The 15,354-nt window shown below is 35.0% G+C and overlaps 2 protein-coding genes across 2 annotated transcripts; both read left to right on the top strand.

Moving 5' to 3' along the window:
- Window positions 1–2,406: 2,406 nt before the first annotated feature.
- On the top strand, window positions 2,407–3,363 carry LOC143393955 (olfactory receptor 4F6). Its single transcript, XM_076848449.1, has one exon. The coding sequence runs from the start codon at window positions 2,425–2,427 to the stop codon at window positions 3,361–3,363; it is 939 nt and encodes a 312-aa protein (XP_076704564.1). The 5' UTR covers window positions 2,407–2,424.
- Window positions 3,364–13,527: 10,164 nt separating this feature from the next.
- LOC143393954 (olfactory receptor 4F15) lies at window positions 13,528–14,481 on the top strand. The gene has a single exon (XM_076848448.2). The coding sequence runs from the start codon at window positions 13,543–13,545 to the stop codon at window positions 14,479–14,481; it is 939 nt and encodes a 312-aa protein (XP_076704563.2). The 5' UTR covers window positions 13,528–13,542.
- The last annotated feature ends 873 nt before the right edge of the window (window positions 14,482–15,354 follow it).

The raw sequence follows: 15,354 nt of genomic DNA, 5'->3' as shown, positions 1-15,354 counted from the left end.
GTGCTGAGGATCGCATCCAAGGTCTCGCTCTTACGAGGCAAGTGCTCTACCACTAAGCCCCAGCTCCAGCCCTTAAAAATCTTTATAATGTAATATACATGAAAATTTTAGAGATTAAAAACAAGATTTTGTGTAAAAATTAAAAAGGGTTTAGAATGGAGCTTGAATTGAGCACATTATAGAATAACTGCCAATTTCTAGTGGAGCAATTCAGAATTCAATCATTTGCTTGGATCAATTGTTTCAGTGGGGGAGGTTTCTAATGATAACCACCATAAAAAGAATCTAACTCTAAGTTGAGCTGCTCTTTATGAATATGATTGTCATTTATACTGTTATGAGAAAGTCTGAAAAAGACTTTTTAAAGGCATATTGGAGAAACATTATCTATAATAACAGGGAATTCAAATGGGTCCCTTTTTGGAACCCTAAGAATAGTCTACCATTATTAGTGTTTTTGGTTTGGTTACCGAAATATATGAAAAATTCATCTCCATTTAGTGCATACGAAAGTAAAATTATCAAAGAATACTTCATGGAAGAAGGAATTTTGCTGGGTGGGGTGTTGGAGAGAATGGAAAGAATTAGAGAAGTGTCATGAGGGCGAGGGCACTGCAGGCCCAGTGGATGGGGGAGTGAAGCACAGCCGAGGGTGTGCATGAGGGAAAAGAAAATGCCATCCAGATACACTTCTAGCAGAGAAGTAATTTAGTTTAGAGTGTGAGGTAAAAGGAGAAGTGGAGTCACAAAGATAGATTATGATTATATCTTTGGTCATTCTGAAGATACAAATGGTGTAATTTCAAAATCCACATACATTTACCTTGCTGTAAGAATGAAATTGGTATATGCTGACTGCAAAATTTAGGATAGGCACAAAGTGAAAAGTAAAAGTTCTCTTCTCCTTCATTACTTTTTAAATTTAGAGACAATTATCAGTAACAGGCTTTTGGGTATTAATCTAGATGTTTTCTACCTATTTATTTTATTTTTAAAACCACATGGCAAAATGTAGTGCTGGAAATTACTGACCTCTCTCCTGTCTGCCCTAAGTACATTAAGTCTACCTCTGTATTATGAATGACTGCATAGTACTCCATGGAAAGTTATTTTTCTAGTCTCCTGGTCTACACATTGCATTGTCAAGCTTTTGCTCTTAAAAACAATACTTTAGGGGCTGGGATTATGGCCCAGTGGTAGAGTGCTTGCTTAGCACGTGCAAGGCCCCGGGTACGATCCTCAACACCAGGTAAAAATAAATAAAATAAAGGTATTGTGTACAACTACAACTAAAAAATAAATATTAAATTAAAAAACCAATGCTTTAGCAAAAATAACAAAAAAATGTTATTTCTTTGGCCACTTTGTCCATGTACACAAACATATGTTCAGAAAAATTTCCCCCTTTTACAAGTAGAACAGCTGAGTCAAAGTATCCGGAGCATGTAAAAGTTCAGAGGGTGTTTCCAAATTGACAAATGTTTATAAGTGTGTTTTTCCATTACTCGGTATGAGACTGCTTGCCTCCTTCCCCAATACCCTGAATTTTGTCAAATGTGTAAATATCTGACAAAATGATAAGAAAAAATCCCAAGTATCTTGCTATTTTAGCATGCATTTATTTCATGAGGTTAAACATCTTTAAATACAAGTAAATAAGAACATTTCTAACACTTTTAACATTTCTGTATTCACTCTTACTTGTACTCCTTTACTTGGGATTTATGACTCACTGCTGTCATTCTGGTTACCTCTTTTACTTGATAGCTCACATTTTTTCTCCCCCAACTCTTAGTCAGAATCTCCTCCACAGTACCTATAATTACACAAGTTTCTCCAGCACTCACGGTGAGTGCCATGATTTGCCAAACTCTGCTCTTGTATTTAATGCTCTCTTCTAAAATAACTCACTTTTTCCACTTTAAAAATAAGGGAAATTTATGTCTTACAAATAAGGGAAATTTATGCCTTTAAAAATGCATAGAAAGATTATGAAAGAAATTGGGAATATGGTTATACATATGGTATTTTTTTATACATATGGTATTAATATATTGAGGAATATCCAAGTTATGAAACCCACAGTCACTTAATTCTACAGTTAATGTATAAAAAGTTTTTTAGTTTGTATTTTTATATGAAGTATGACTATAAATTAATACTTAAAAACATGATAGAGGTTTCCATAAAAAAAGTGAAATAAGTTATTCTGTGCAATATATTTTTGGCAATAAAATATATAACAGAGGAATATGAATTGCTTTATGATTAAAATTGTCTCCAGAAGAATAAATTAACTGTTGTTTGGTTTTCTGACAACTTTTGAATTGCCCATGATTTTGCCAAGATCAGTGCCATTTATCTTAAGAGTGTTCCTTTACTTTCTTTCAGGGAACATGAGTGACATCACTGCTGACAGAGGCAATGGATGAAGCCAACCACTCTGTGGTGTCTGAGTTTGTGTTCCTTGGACTCTCCAATTCATGGGCAACCCAGATCTTCCTCTTCTTCTTTTCCTGTGTGTTCTACGTAGCAAGTCTGATGGGAAACCTTCTCATTGTGCTGACTGTGACCTCTGACCCTCGTTTACAGTCCCCCATGTACTTCCTGCTAGCCAACCTTTCCATCATTGATTTGATATTTTGCTCCTCCACAGCTCCCAAGATGATCTATGACATTTTCAGAAAGCACAAAACCATTTCCTTTGGAGGCTGTGTAGTTCAGATCTTTTTTATCCATGCAGTTGGGGGCACTGAGATGGTGCTGCTCATAGCCATGGCCTTTGACAGATATGTGGCCATATGTAAACCTCTCCACTACCTGACCATCATGAGCCCACGGAGGTGCATTTTGTTTCTAGTTGCTTCCTGGATTATTGGCTTTATTCATTCAGTGACTCAGTTGGCCTTTGTTATAGACTTGCCCTTCTGTGGGCCAAATGAATTAGATAGCTTTTTTTGTGACCTTCCTCGATTTATAAAACTTGCTTGCATAGAGACCCATACACTGGGATTCATGGTAACTGCCAACAGTGGATTTATTTCTGTGGCCTCCTTTTTAATTCTGATCATCTCTTATGTTTTTATTTTGATGACTGTCCAAAAAAAGTCTTTGGGTAGTTTATCCAAGGCCCTCTCCACTCTGTCAGCTCATGTCACTGTGGTGGTTTTGTTCTTTGGGCCATTAATCTTTTTCTACATGTGGCCATTTCCCACATCACATCTGGATAAATTTCTTGCCATCTTTGATGCAGTTATCACTCCTTTTCTAAACCCATTCATCTACACTTTTAGAAATAGAGATATGAAGGTAGCAATGAGAAGACTCTGCACTCAGTTTATAAATTATAATGAAATTTCTTAAATATATAGTTGGTATTATATGAAACAGCAAAGTATATTTGAATTTCAGATGAAAACATGTTATGTAAGCTATGTTAAATTTAGCCAGAATGCCACTATCTACTAACTTGTGCTCTGTTTTTTGCTTTCTGCCCATATTTAATTGTGATATAAGTCTGTTAACTGCCTTATAAACAGAATTGAAGATGAAAGGTTGGCTACTTCATCTCACTAGTGGGTTTACCTATATATAAGGGCAAACAGAGTAACTTAAATGTTAAAGGATCCATTTTTAAAGTCAGTATGTAGTTTATTATCTATTATCTATTTTTTCCATTTTAAGTAGATGATCTTACTATAAATATAAATATTAATTTTTACTGACTCTGATTTGTCTTACTATTTAGCTGATTTGTTTTCATCTCTTTAGTACATTACTTGTGAGCTATTTATTTGTGAATATGATTTTTTTTCAAAGTCCAGTGAGGAGGCAGAAGCCATACCAGTTTTTTTGAAAAGAGAAATTTTGATGTAAAAAGTTGTTAACTAAATGCTCCATTTGTATAAAAATAAATGAAATTAATTTATAAAAAAGAGTTATTAACTAAATATAAAATTGTACTATACAATTTTTGTGGGAAGCCATTATTTTGGAGTAGGAGCCTACACTAAGTCCCAGCAGGCCAGACCAAACCAGAATGGATTCTCTCTGCTCAGTGCCCTGCAATTAATCCTAACTTTGAAATGGGCCCATTTTGGTTTGAAACCAAACCAAAACAAACCAAAACCAACCCAAGAGATTCCAAACAACCTGAGTCAGTGGAACAAGGAAATCTCCTGTTTTAATCCTTTAAGGGAAGTCACTCTACTTCTTGTCTTTGATTCTGATTTCTTCTAGCCTTTTGCTGCTATTAAAACCAACTTCCTCTGCTCAGCTCATCAGAAATCTATTGTACTATATAAAATGAGGTTTCACTTGATTCTAAAATCACAAATAAAACCCAATTACAGCTTTAAACAAAATTTGATGTAATTTTGTCTCTGACAGTGAAGTAGTTATTTGAAAAAGAATGAACTCTAAAGTCATAGATGTAGCATTTGTAAGAAGCAACTTTTGCCTTAGAATTATTAAAAATTAAGCCCCCAAACTATTAAATCCTTGAGGAGTGGATGCTGTCTGCTGGTGTCTCTGTTTGAAGGAGGGCCTATGGGATAGTACACAGCCCTGAGGGAGAGGTGCCTCTGGCTGGTGCTGGTATTCTTGAGGAGGGTGTGGGTGGTGTTCCTCTTACACTACAACTAACCAGCTACTGTTTTAAAAAGTAACCAAGGCTGCTGAGATGAGGTGTGTGGTTGGGTGAATCTCAGGGGCCAGCAGAGAGGATGTCCACTGGAAGCCAACTGGAAGAAGCAAACCCCTTCTTCTGCTTCCAGCCTTGCAGTAGCACTCTATCCCCCTCTAAGGGTATGGCTTAAAAAAGGAGGGGATGGCAGAAATAAAGTTGGCAGAGTCCCAGCTCCATTGAATCACAGAGAAAATAAGTACCATAGATCTGAAAGATTACATACAGACATGCAGTTACTTAGAAAAACATTAAACTTACTGTAGATATAAACTTTTGTAATATAAATTGTTCATCATCTTAGAAAGTTCACATTTTAGGAAGTTCAGCTACTGGAAAATTAAGTAATTAGCTCAAGATCTTAAAAGTAATGTATGAGCCAGGCCCAGTGGCACTTGCTTGTAATCCCAGCAGCTCCAGAGGCTGAGGTAGGAGGATCATGAGTTCAAAGCCAGCCTCAGCAACTTAGCGAGGCCTTAAGCAACTTAGTGAGGCCCTAAGCAACTAAGTGAGATGCTGTTTCAAAATAAAAAAATGAAAACAGGCTGGAGATATGGCTAGGTTTTTGAATGCCTCTGGATTCAATACTTGGTACCCCCCCCCCCCAAAACAAGTAATTTAGAATATAGGTTGACAGACTCCTGGTCTTTTGCTGTCTTTTATCATTTGAGAGCATGTTGCCTTGGTTGATAAGTATGGTGTCCCAACTGAATTGTTAATTTTTCACTGACATACACCATATATTATTCATTTTGTACATTACATGTCAAGTAGCAGAATTTCAACAAATGCTCAAACATGATTTTTCACTTGATTTTTGCTGATATTTTCAGTTCTATTTTACATTTCTTATTCTTTTTTAAAATAAGATCTTTTAATGCTTTTATTAGTGCATTATAGTTGAACAAATAATTATACATAATAGTTGGGTTCATTTTGATAACATCATATGTGTATGGAGTTTAATTTCAGTCCCCAGAGTCTCTTCTCTTCCTCTCTTCTTCCCTCTCCTTACTGCCCTTCCTCTCCTCTAATGGTCTTATTTTGGAATAAATTTAGATTTACAAAAATAGTGCAAAGTTGGTAGAGAGGGTTCCCATATGCCCTTCACTCAATTTTGGTTTCCCCTAATGTTATCATTTTACTTTTATCCCAAACTGAGAAAGCAACACTGATACATTATTGTTAACTGAAGTCTGGACTGTCCTCAGATTTTACTAGTTTTCTTTTAATGTCTGTTTTCTGTTCCAAAATTCAATCCTGGATACTACATTATATTTAGTTATCATGTATTCTTAGTATCCTCTGATTTTGATAGTTTCTTTGTCTTATTTTGTTTCTCATGGCTGTGATAGCTTTGAAAATATTAGTTGGGTATTTTGTAGAATGTCCCTTATTTTGAGTTTGTCTGAAGTTTTAGACTTGGGTACTGAGTTTTTGTAAGGAACACCCAAGAGGTGAAGAGTGCTTCTTATTACATGATTTTGGGAAACATAATATTCACATTGGTCAGACTGTAAAGGCACTCTGGATACATGATTGCTCTGGATCCTCTTCTCTTGCTTCATTTTTGACTCAGTTACTTTTTGCTCCTATCCAGAGAGAACTCTTGGCCTCTTTCTCTTTGAGTTTCTTAGTTTTATGCCTTTAGAATTGATATTTGATAATCTCTTGACTGTTAGTTTCCCCCAGAAATTCTTACTGAAGTATCTTTGGCTGTGTAATTACCTTGGTCAGCTCCTGGCTACCCCATATTTTACCCAGACCCTCTAGTCTAATTCTATTTGAGTGGGCATTTGCATACTGTGTCACAAATCTTTGACCTATAACTGTTAACATGCCCACATGGATGAATTAACAACTGCTCTCTATACCTTCACATTGGGATCAAGGACAATGGGGGAAGAAAATGTTTTTTTCTACCATTATATTATTTCTAAGGCTGGAACTTGATCACTAAGTAGATCAGTCATTTGCCTTATTTATATTATTTTTTCTATGTGATAAAAGAGTGATTAATAAAATAATGATCACTGGTTCAAAGAATCAATGCCTCATAATGCTCTGGAAGATGCAATAATAGTCATTGCTGATCTTCAGAGAGACATTCATGAAGATGTCATTGCAGCTTTTATTATAGAGCAAGTGTGATATGTGAAAGAGGAGACAACTACATGTATAGACTAGGACCTCTCAGAACAGATGCTGGCCAGAGTTGGAGCAGTCTGAGAACTCCTTTTTTTTTAGGCACTAACTTTTATTAGTTAATTCATAAAGACTTCTGGGAAAAGAACTTGGGGGTAGGTGAAACTCCAAGAGACTCATGAAAGTGACTATTCTAACCAGTACGTAAGTGTTTAAGAATTTTAACAAGTATTATTTTCCTGGCATGTTCCAGCTGAATAATAACATTATTAGGATGTATGGGTTTAAGTTGGAGAAGATCATCCAGTTCTCCCAAAATCATAATGTAGTGGCTCTGAAAAACTTGGAGGTAATCTGGGTAATCAGGCATGTAGAAGGTGGTGCATACTCACCTTGGAGTGCTATTCAGTAAGGTGTACACATAGCAACATGGGCTAAGAGGGAAAAAAACAATTCAAATGAGATGAATGAGATTATTTTATACATACATCCATAAAAATCAATACATGTCTCACAGTAACACACACAACAATAGGGTATACTTTTTAAAGACCAGAGTGGTTATCTTTGAGAGAAAGGAATTAGTAATGGGGAATGGAGATTAAAGGTAACAAATAACCCAAAAAACCTAAAGGCTGAATGTTTTCTCTGATATAAGGATGCTGATTCATAATGAGGTTGGGGTGGGAGCATGGGAGGATTAGATGAACTCAAGATAGAGCAAAGATGAGGGAGGGTTAGGGAAGGGGGGTGGGGGTAGAATGGTGGAATGAGATGGATATCATTACCATAAGTACATGTATGAAGACACGAATGGTGTGACTCTAATTTATGATGGTTGGTGGCATATCTGGAGTGGCAGTTTGTACCATGGCTTGGTTCAGGATAGGATGAAGATGAAGGTTAAGTTGTTAACCATACCAGGGAAACTTTAGAGATATTAAAAATTGTGCTCTATGTATAATATGAATTGTAATGCATTCTGCTATCATATATAACAAATTAGAATAAAATAATAATTAAAAAGGTAACAAATAAGTAAAAAAGAGAGACAGAACTCTTTATAAACCAATGCATATAATGTACCATGAGTAGAAAAATATGATTATCTTACTCCTCTGAACACAAGGCAATGATAAATGTTTAAGATTATGAATAACTTAAATACCTTGAGTTGATCCTTACACCACATAGACATGTGAAGACATTACATTGTACCCTATAAGGATGAAATATTATTCTATGTCAAAAAATAAAAAAGAACAAATCTTATTACTTTCTTTTAATATTTTGAAGTAAACACTTATTTATATTATTTCTGCTTCCAAATGACAAGGATAGTCAAGGGACAATGAATTATTTTGACAACTGGATCCCTTTGTTAAATTCATTAATTATGTTGGTTCACTTAACTGCAGGAAACTGCATAAGTTTCTTTGGAAGTGAACATGAGTTAAATAAAGCCTGAATTTCAAAATGCTTATGACAATGTGTAAAGTTTGAAATTCAATAAAAGTCACAAGACAGTTTTAAAATAACTTTTTGGTAATTTATTATTTCACTTTTTAAATTTATTTATTCATAGAGAAAATTGACATTTATAAGGATATTTAATATGATGTCTATAAAGCTCTTGGGAAATGAGTATAATCAGATTACCTGGAGATATTGTAATTCAACATGAGAGGACTTAAACTGGCAAACAAAGTGGTAGAGATTGATTTTCTTAACGATTCCAGTGTTACCTTGCCCTCCTGTGACCCATTATCAGCATTTTCCCTTGTTGTTTTGGACATGATGAATGCATTTTTGGAGACAATTTCCTTGGCTAATTGACTTTAGCTTTGCAGTACCAGGTCATTATAGTTTTATTTGGTCACTGGCCTCCCCAGTGCAGTAATTAGCATTTTTTCATTTATAGAAACATTTGATACACTTCAAAGTAATTGAGATAACAGTCTGTGAATAGCTTTGAAGGAAGCATAGCATGCTCAGAACAGGAAGACATTAAATTATTTTAACTTCAGTGGTGAGGAAGACTCAGGTAACATCTTACTCTTTGCACACATCACTAAGTTGAGGACACACAGAAGCAGGTGGTGGTGGTAGGGGCAAGATGAGGATCACAGCAGAAAAATAAATATGAACTATTGTGGATATAGAGAAGTAACCTTAATTTTAAACTAGAATTGGGAATGACTTGGAGATCCACAGGTGTAGCTGATGGTTGGTGACAGATCTGGAGTTTGTACCATGGCTTGGTTCAGGATTGGATGAAGATGAAGGTTAAGTTGTTAACCATACCAGGGAACCTTTAGGAAAATTTGTTAGCATTGAAAATAAGGACAAATATGCTTATCATCTTCCTAACAAGTTTGTTGTCTGCTTTACTTTTCTTTAGAGGAGAGCTAAGACATAAAGAAGAGGAAGTTCATTAGATACTAGCGACAAATACACTTAAAAAAAAACAACTCCATTTTTATGGAATCAAGAAGGAAAAAGAATGCCTGAAAACTTGCTTGGAAGATAAACATTTAGGGACCTAACTTACCTTAAAGTGAAATAATGTGGTATCAGTTAGAATTAGGTGATAAAAAATGGAGAAAAAAGTGGGAAACTAGATGTGCAATGTTTAACAGCCAGGAGTCAATCTTCTGGTTCTTGTTTGTGTTTTTAAAACATTTATTATAATTTTTTCTAGGTCAATTCAACGAGAGGTTTGGTGGTGAAATGGGGTGAATAGGCAAAAGGGACAAAGGGATAAAAGATGGATCCTATGAAGAAAATCTAAGGGGATTAAAACTGGAGGGTACAGAGGAGTGATCTTTATTTGATTTTATCAAGTTTAAGGATATTAAACTCAGATAAATATCTGAGAGAGTTGCTGGCAACTTCTTTGTGCCCACAGAGGATGAATTAGGTTGGACATTGGCTTCATCAAAAGGATGAAAGATTTTCTTTTTGCAAAGGAGAGTCTTTCGATTATTAAGTTAATAAAAAGCAGGACACCCAGGAAATAAAATGAATTTTAAAACCTGGTTAACTGGGGAAGAACTGACATGTCCTGGATGGAAAAACATAAGAAAGGAACTGATTCAGAATATATTTTTAGTTTTCTTTTAGCTTAATGATTTTATTAATTAGAGATAATGAACAGCTCTTTTCCCCCCTGAAAATTTAAAATGTAAAGTTATCATGAAGCAAATCTAAAATATAGCCTAATTCTATTCAAATGAAGACAGAACTAGAAATCTCAGAGCAGAATATCTATCCCCTGCTGGCAATGATCTTAGGAGGGGATGCGCTCTTTTCCATGAGGGTGCAGGATGCCTTAAAGTGATAAAGTGCCCAGCATCTCCCTCTGGAAGCCATTCAGAGACTGATGCCCAGAGATGGATACTTAGTACTCATGAAATCTGAAGACTCAAGACAAGAGCTGAGTAGGTTTTCAGGTATGATGATATTTTTCTATTTGTATTATTTTCCCTTTGTTTTTAAGAGCTTATAGAGTGGGTTAAATTTTGCTTTTAGTCCCATTAGTCCTATTCTTAGTTCTAGTTGTCATTCCTGTGAAATGAATAACAGTGCTTCTGTTCATAATCTGTCACTTGCAGCAACCCATCCAAGCTAATCCTTCATAAGTAATGACTCAGATTTAAAAGGCATCACACGTCTTTATTATCAGAACTCTTACATCTTGCGTGGGTAAAATCTCAGTTAAGGAAAGCCATCTGGTAACTTATTTATCTGTCTGTCATAGCTTAACCCTTACCTTAGCAGTGTGAGTGAGTCCAGGGCATGCAATATGATAAGCTAGAAGAAGACAGTTCTGGATGCTAATAGAAAATATTTTGGGGCACTGGAGCTTTTAAGATTTCACATTTAGCATGTAAAATATGTCTTAATGAATCCAACTATTATTTATAATCATAATGTACCAATGAAAAAGGATTAAATATTTAAATAAATGCCTATTCTGCCACTGCTTCCTCTCTATCATAAATTTCCATCTAATTGTCTATCCAGGTCTCTTGTGGCTTTCAATTATTCAATTTCTCTTTGTATTTATTTTCTTCAGTTTTTCATTTATTTCTTTCTGTTTTTATTTATTTTTTCTTTCTGATTTTAAGAATGAATTTAATTTTCTAAAAGTGTCTACCTTGCTCTCTGCTTAGGCTTTGTCTTTGTGTAGACTTTATATAGGATCATGTTTTCTCCCTCTGAATGATCTAATAAATCCTCTTTTGGTTTTTCTCTTTTCCTTATAAATTAATTAACAGGCAAGTGCACAATCATTTCTTTTCTTATTCTTATCTGCCTTTTGTTGCTGTCAGAATTTCAATTTTGGAGGAACAATTAGTTATAATCCTACTTTCTAGTATATTCTCATTGTTCCTATATCAGGGGAGCCTTAATAAAATTTTGGTTAGAAGCATATTTTTTCCCTTAGTGATCAAGATAAATTCTTTTGCTTTGGTTCATTCTTAGATATGTTTTGATTAGTTTATAGTTCATGATGGGGGTTTGGATACAAATAATAAGATGGTTTATACTGTTCTTACTTAAAATTGTTTTGAAGAAGTCTAGCCAATTATGCTATGTCCATGTATGAATATACTTCATGAATTCTGTTTATATATAATTAAATGCACAAATTATAAAGTAATAATAGAAGGGAGACCAGTAGAGTACAGCAAGGGGATCAGGTGAAACGAGGAGGGGAGGGAAAGAGAAGGTACTAGGGAATGATATTTTTCACATCATGTTGTGTGCATATATGAATATGTCACAATCAACCCTACTAATATGTTTAATTATAATGAACCAATAAGAAAATAAATTGCTACAACAACCTTAGGATTTTATTTTTTATTCTTATTTTTATATATTAAATTTCTTATTCTATTCATTTATTCCACAAAATTGATATCTAGTTTTTTCATCTTCATATCATCTCAAATTTCAACACATTGGTAAGCACTTTTGTAAACACTGCATAAATATTTGTTGAATTAATAAGTGAATAAGCCAAGAAATATTCCCAGCATTGTTTTTGAGTTGCTTTTCATTCATTCAGTACAAAGAATTATGATACATGAAACCCACACATAGTGTTTTATAAATATATGTGGGAAGATAAAACCAAGGCATATTTATTAGCAAAATCACTGAAAAATTAAATAGTGTAATAGAAGCTATCAGTACAAGAATTCAGATAAAAGAAGTCAGAATCAACAAGAAGAGACTTTCTGAAGGTGAAAATTAACTTAGTAGCAAGCAGAGTGTTTGGTGCTTCCTGAGAGTTGATGAATTACAGAATTTCTTCAAGTGTTTTTACCCTTTCTGGAGAAAGAAGATCTGTATGTAATACCAGAATTGCATTTTCTATGGTGAAGGCGAATTACACAAAATCAAGGATTTTTGTTAATGGTGTATCCTTAGCTTCTGGAATTATATCTGGCATTCCAGCTTTACTCCATTCTCCCTCCCCCCTCATTATGGATCAAAATCCACTTATCAGGGAGAACATTCGGCCTTTGGCTTTTTGGGATTAGCTTACCTCGCTTAGCATGATATTCTCCAACTTTATCCGTTTACCTGCAAGTGCCATAATTTTATTCTCTTTTAAAACCGAATAATATTCCATTGTGTATATATACCACAGTTTCTTTATCCATTCATGTATTGAAGGGCATCTAGGTTGCTTCCACAGTTTAGTTATTGTGATTTGAGCTGCTATAAACATTGATATGGCTGCATCACTATAGTATGCTGATTTAAAGTTCTTTGAGTATAGACTTTTTATTTGCATACTATTAATATGAATCTTTATTTGCAGACTATTAATATGAACCTCACTAAATCAAGATATACTCTCTTAACTCCACTGCCATTCTTCAGTCCCACTTATTTATTTCTTCATTCAATTGGTGTGAAGCACTTATGTGACTGTTAGTCACTGTTGGTGATTGTGGTGGTAGTGGGGGCTGCACATGTGGACCAGACAGATTCCCATACCCCAAAAGCTATATTTTAACTGGAGAGATGGATGTTTATATAATCATGAGAGGCAAAGCAAAATAAATGCTAGTAGTGCAGAAAGCATATAGAGATTTAGGCAGATTGGGAAGATTTCACAAATGAGGGAGTTTTAGCTGGGAAAAAAGAACTTTGAAAATTGGATTCTGTGAGATAGAGAATAGAATGAGAGAAAATCTGAAAGCTGAAGGAAAGAAGAGAAACATTTGAAGTTCATTTGAGCAATATATACAGTAGAACAGAGACTTTGAAAACTCTATGCTGTGTATGAATAATTGTGACATGGTTCATATGATTGGTTGAAATCTGTCCATTCATAAGAAGTCAAAGTCTAAAGTATTTGAAGATGACCTTAGATGTCATCCAGGTAGAAGAATAGACTGGGCAGGAGGAAATAGAAAGTATCCATGTAATGCAAAACAAAAGCAGAAGGGAAATAGGTCTAGAGATGGAACTAACTTAGTAGTAGCAGTTTTGAAAATCAGAATGCTATTTAGGAGCTAGCTATCCCTCTAAGTAGAGACCAGTATAAATGTGATGAAGTTATTTTGCTGTGTGAGTTGTTAACAGGAGAATTATTTCCATGGTTAGAGGCTTGTTTTCTTGAGTACTAATACTTGTGCATTTCTTTCTTCCCTTAGGGCACATGAAAACTGATGCTGTTCTCTGAGGCAATGAATGGAATGAATCACTCTGTAGTATCAGAGTTTGTGTTCCTGGGACTCACTAATTCATGGGATATTCAGTTTCTCCTTCTTGTCTTCTCCTTGTTGTTCTACTTTTCAAGCATAATGGGAAACCTTGTCATTGTGTTCACTGTAACCTTGGATGCTCACCTGCACTCCCCCATGTATTTCCTCCTGGCTAACCTCTCAGTTATTGATATGGTGTTTTGCTCAATCACAGCTCCTAAGATGATTTGTGATATTTTCAAGAAGCACAAAACCATCTCATTTTGGGGATGTATTACCCAGATCTTCTTTAGTCATGCTGTTGGGGCCACTGAGATGGTGCTGCTCATAGCCATGGCCTTTGATAGATATGTGGCCATATGCAAGCCTCTGCACTACCTGACCATCATGAGTCCAAAAATGTGTCTATACTTTTTAGTCACTTCCTGGATCATTGGAGTTATCCACTCATCAGTCCAATTAGTTTTTGTCGTAGATTTACCTTTCTGTGGCCCTAATATATTTGACAGCTTTTACTGTGACCTTCCCCGGCTCCTCAGACTTGCTTGCAAAAACACTCGAGAACTTGAGTTCATGGTCACTGTCAACAGCGGACTCATTTCTGTGGGCTCCTTTGTTGTGCTAGTCATTTCCTATATCTTCATTCTGTTCACTGTTTGGAAACACTCTCCTCGTGGTCTATCCAAGGCCCTATCTACTCTGTCAGCTCATGTCACCGTGGTTGTCTTGTTCTTTGGACCACTCATGTTTTTCTACACATGGCCTTCTCCCACATCACACCTGGATAAATATCTTGCTATTTTTGATGCATTTATTACTCCTTTTCTAAATCCAGTCATCTATACGTTCAGGAACAAAGACATGAAAGTGGCAATGAGGAAACTATGCAGCCGTCTTATGCATTATAGAAAGATTTCATAAATGGATTGCCTATGAAGGCGTGGAACTATAGATTCTCCCTCATGGTAGTTGCAGAAAAGATACTATGTAATTTCAGAGAAACATGGAAGATTTATGCCATGTTATATGCACAGAAATTTACTAACTACTAAGTATCTATTTTATTATTAAATTAGAAGTGATGTTATTGTTTGACACTCTGTACATTAAAGTATTAAAAATAAAATCACATGTCTTTTGTAATCTACCAAGTTAAAAGTCTATACTCTAGGATGGTGTCATGTAATTGAGCAGATAATAAATTATATTTTATCTTTTTCCTATATTGGATAGATTAGTCTATTGATAGATAAACTATGTTCTATGATCTTTAATCTGCTTATTACCTATCTTGATTTCAATTCTTTTATTCCTAATGTTTATTTTTGCTTTTTACTGCCCCAGTGTGTACATCTTTTTCTTCTTTATCAAGGCTCCTCTGTCTCACAGTTTGGGAAATTGTTATTTGTATATGTAGACTATTAGAATTTTAAATTGGAATGAATTACTGACAACATTTTTCCTGATCTCCTCAAGTTATATATGCTAAAAAAAAAAAAAAAAAGAAGAAGAAGAAGAGAAACGGCTGTGATTTGTCCAAGGGCACATCATTAGAAATTATCAGGGAGAATTAAGCACTAGAAACTGAGTCTGCTTATTAGGTAATCAATCAGTGCCCTTTCACTTTCAAATCAATTTTGTGTTTGAATTTATGCTCACAATTCACTCTTAAAGTTTTTTTTTTTTTTTTAATGTGGTGCTGGGGATTAAACCCAATGCTTCATGTATGCTAGACAAGAACTCTACCACCAAGCCACAACCCTAGCCCTACTCTTAAAGTTTTTGTAGGCTTAA

Source organism: Callospermophilus lateralis, chromosome 3 (assembly GCF_048772815.1).
Source record: "Callospermophilus lateralis isolate mCalLat2 chromosome 3, mCalLat2.hap1, whole genome shotgun sequence".
NCBI lineage: Eukaryota > Metazoa > Chordata > Mammalia > Rodentia > Sciuridae > Callospermophilus > Callospermophilus lateralis.
This window is presented reverse-complemented; position numbering and strand designations above follow the sequence as displayed.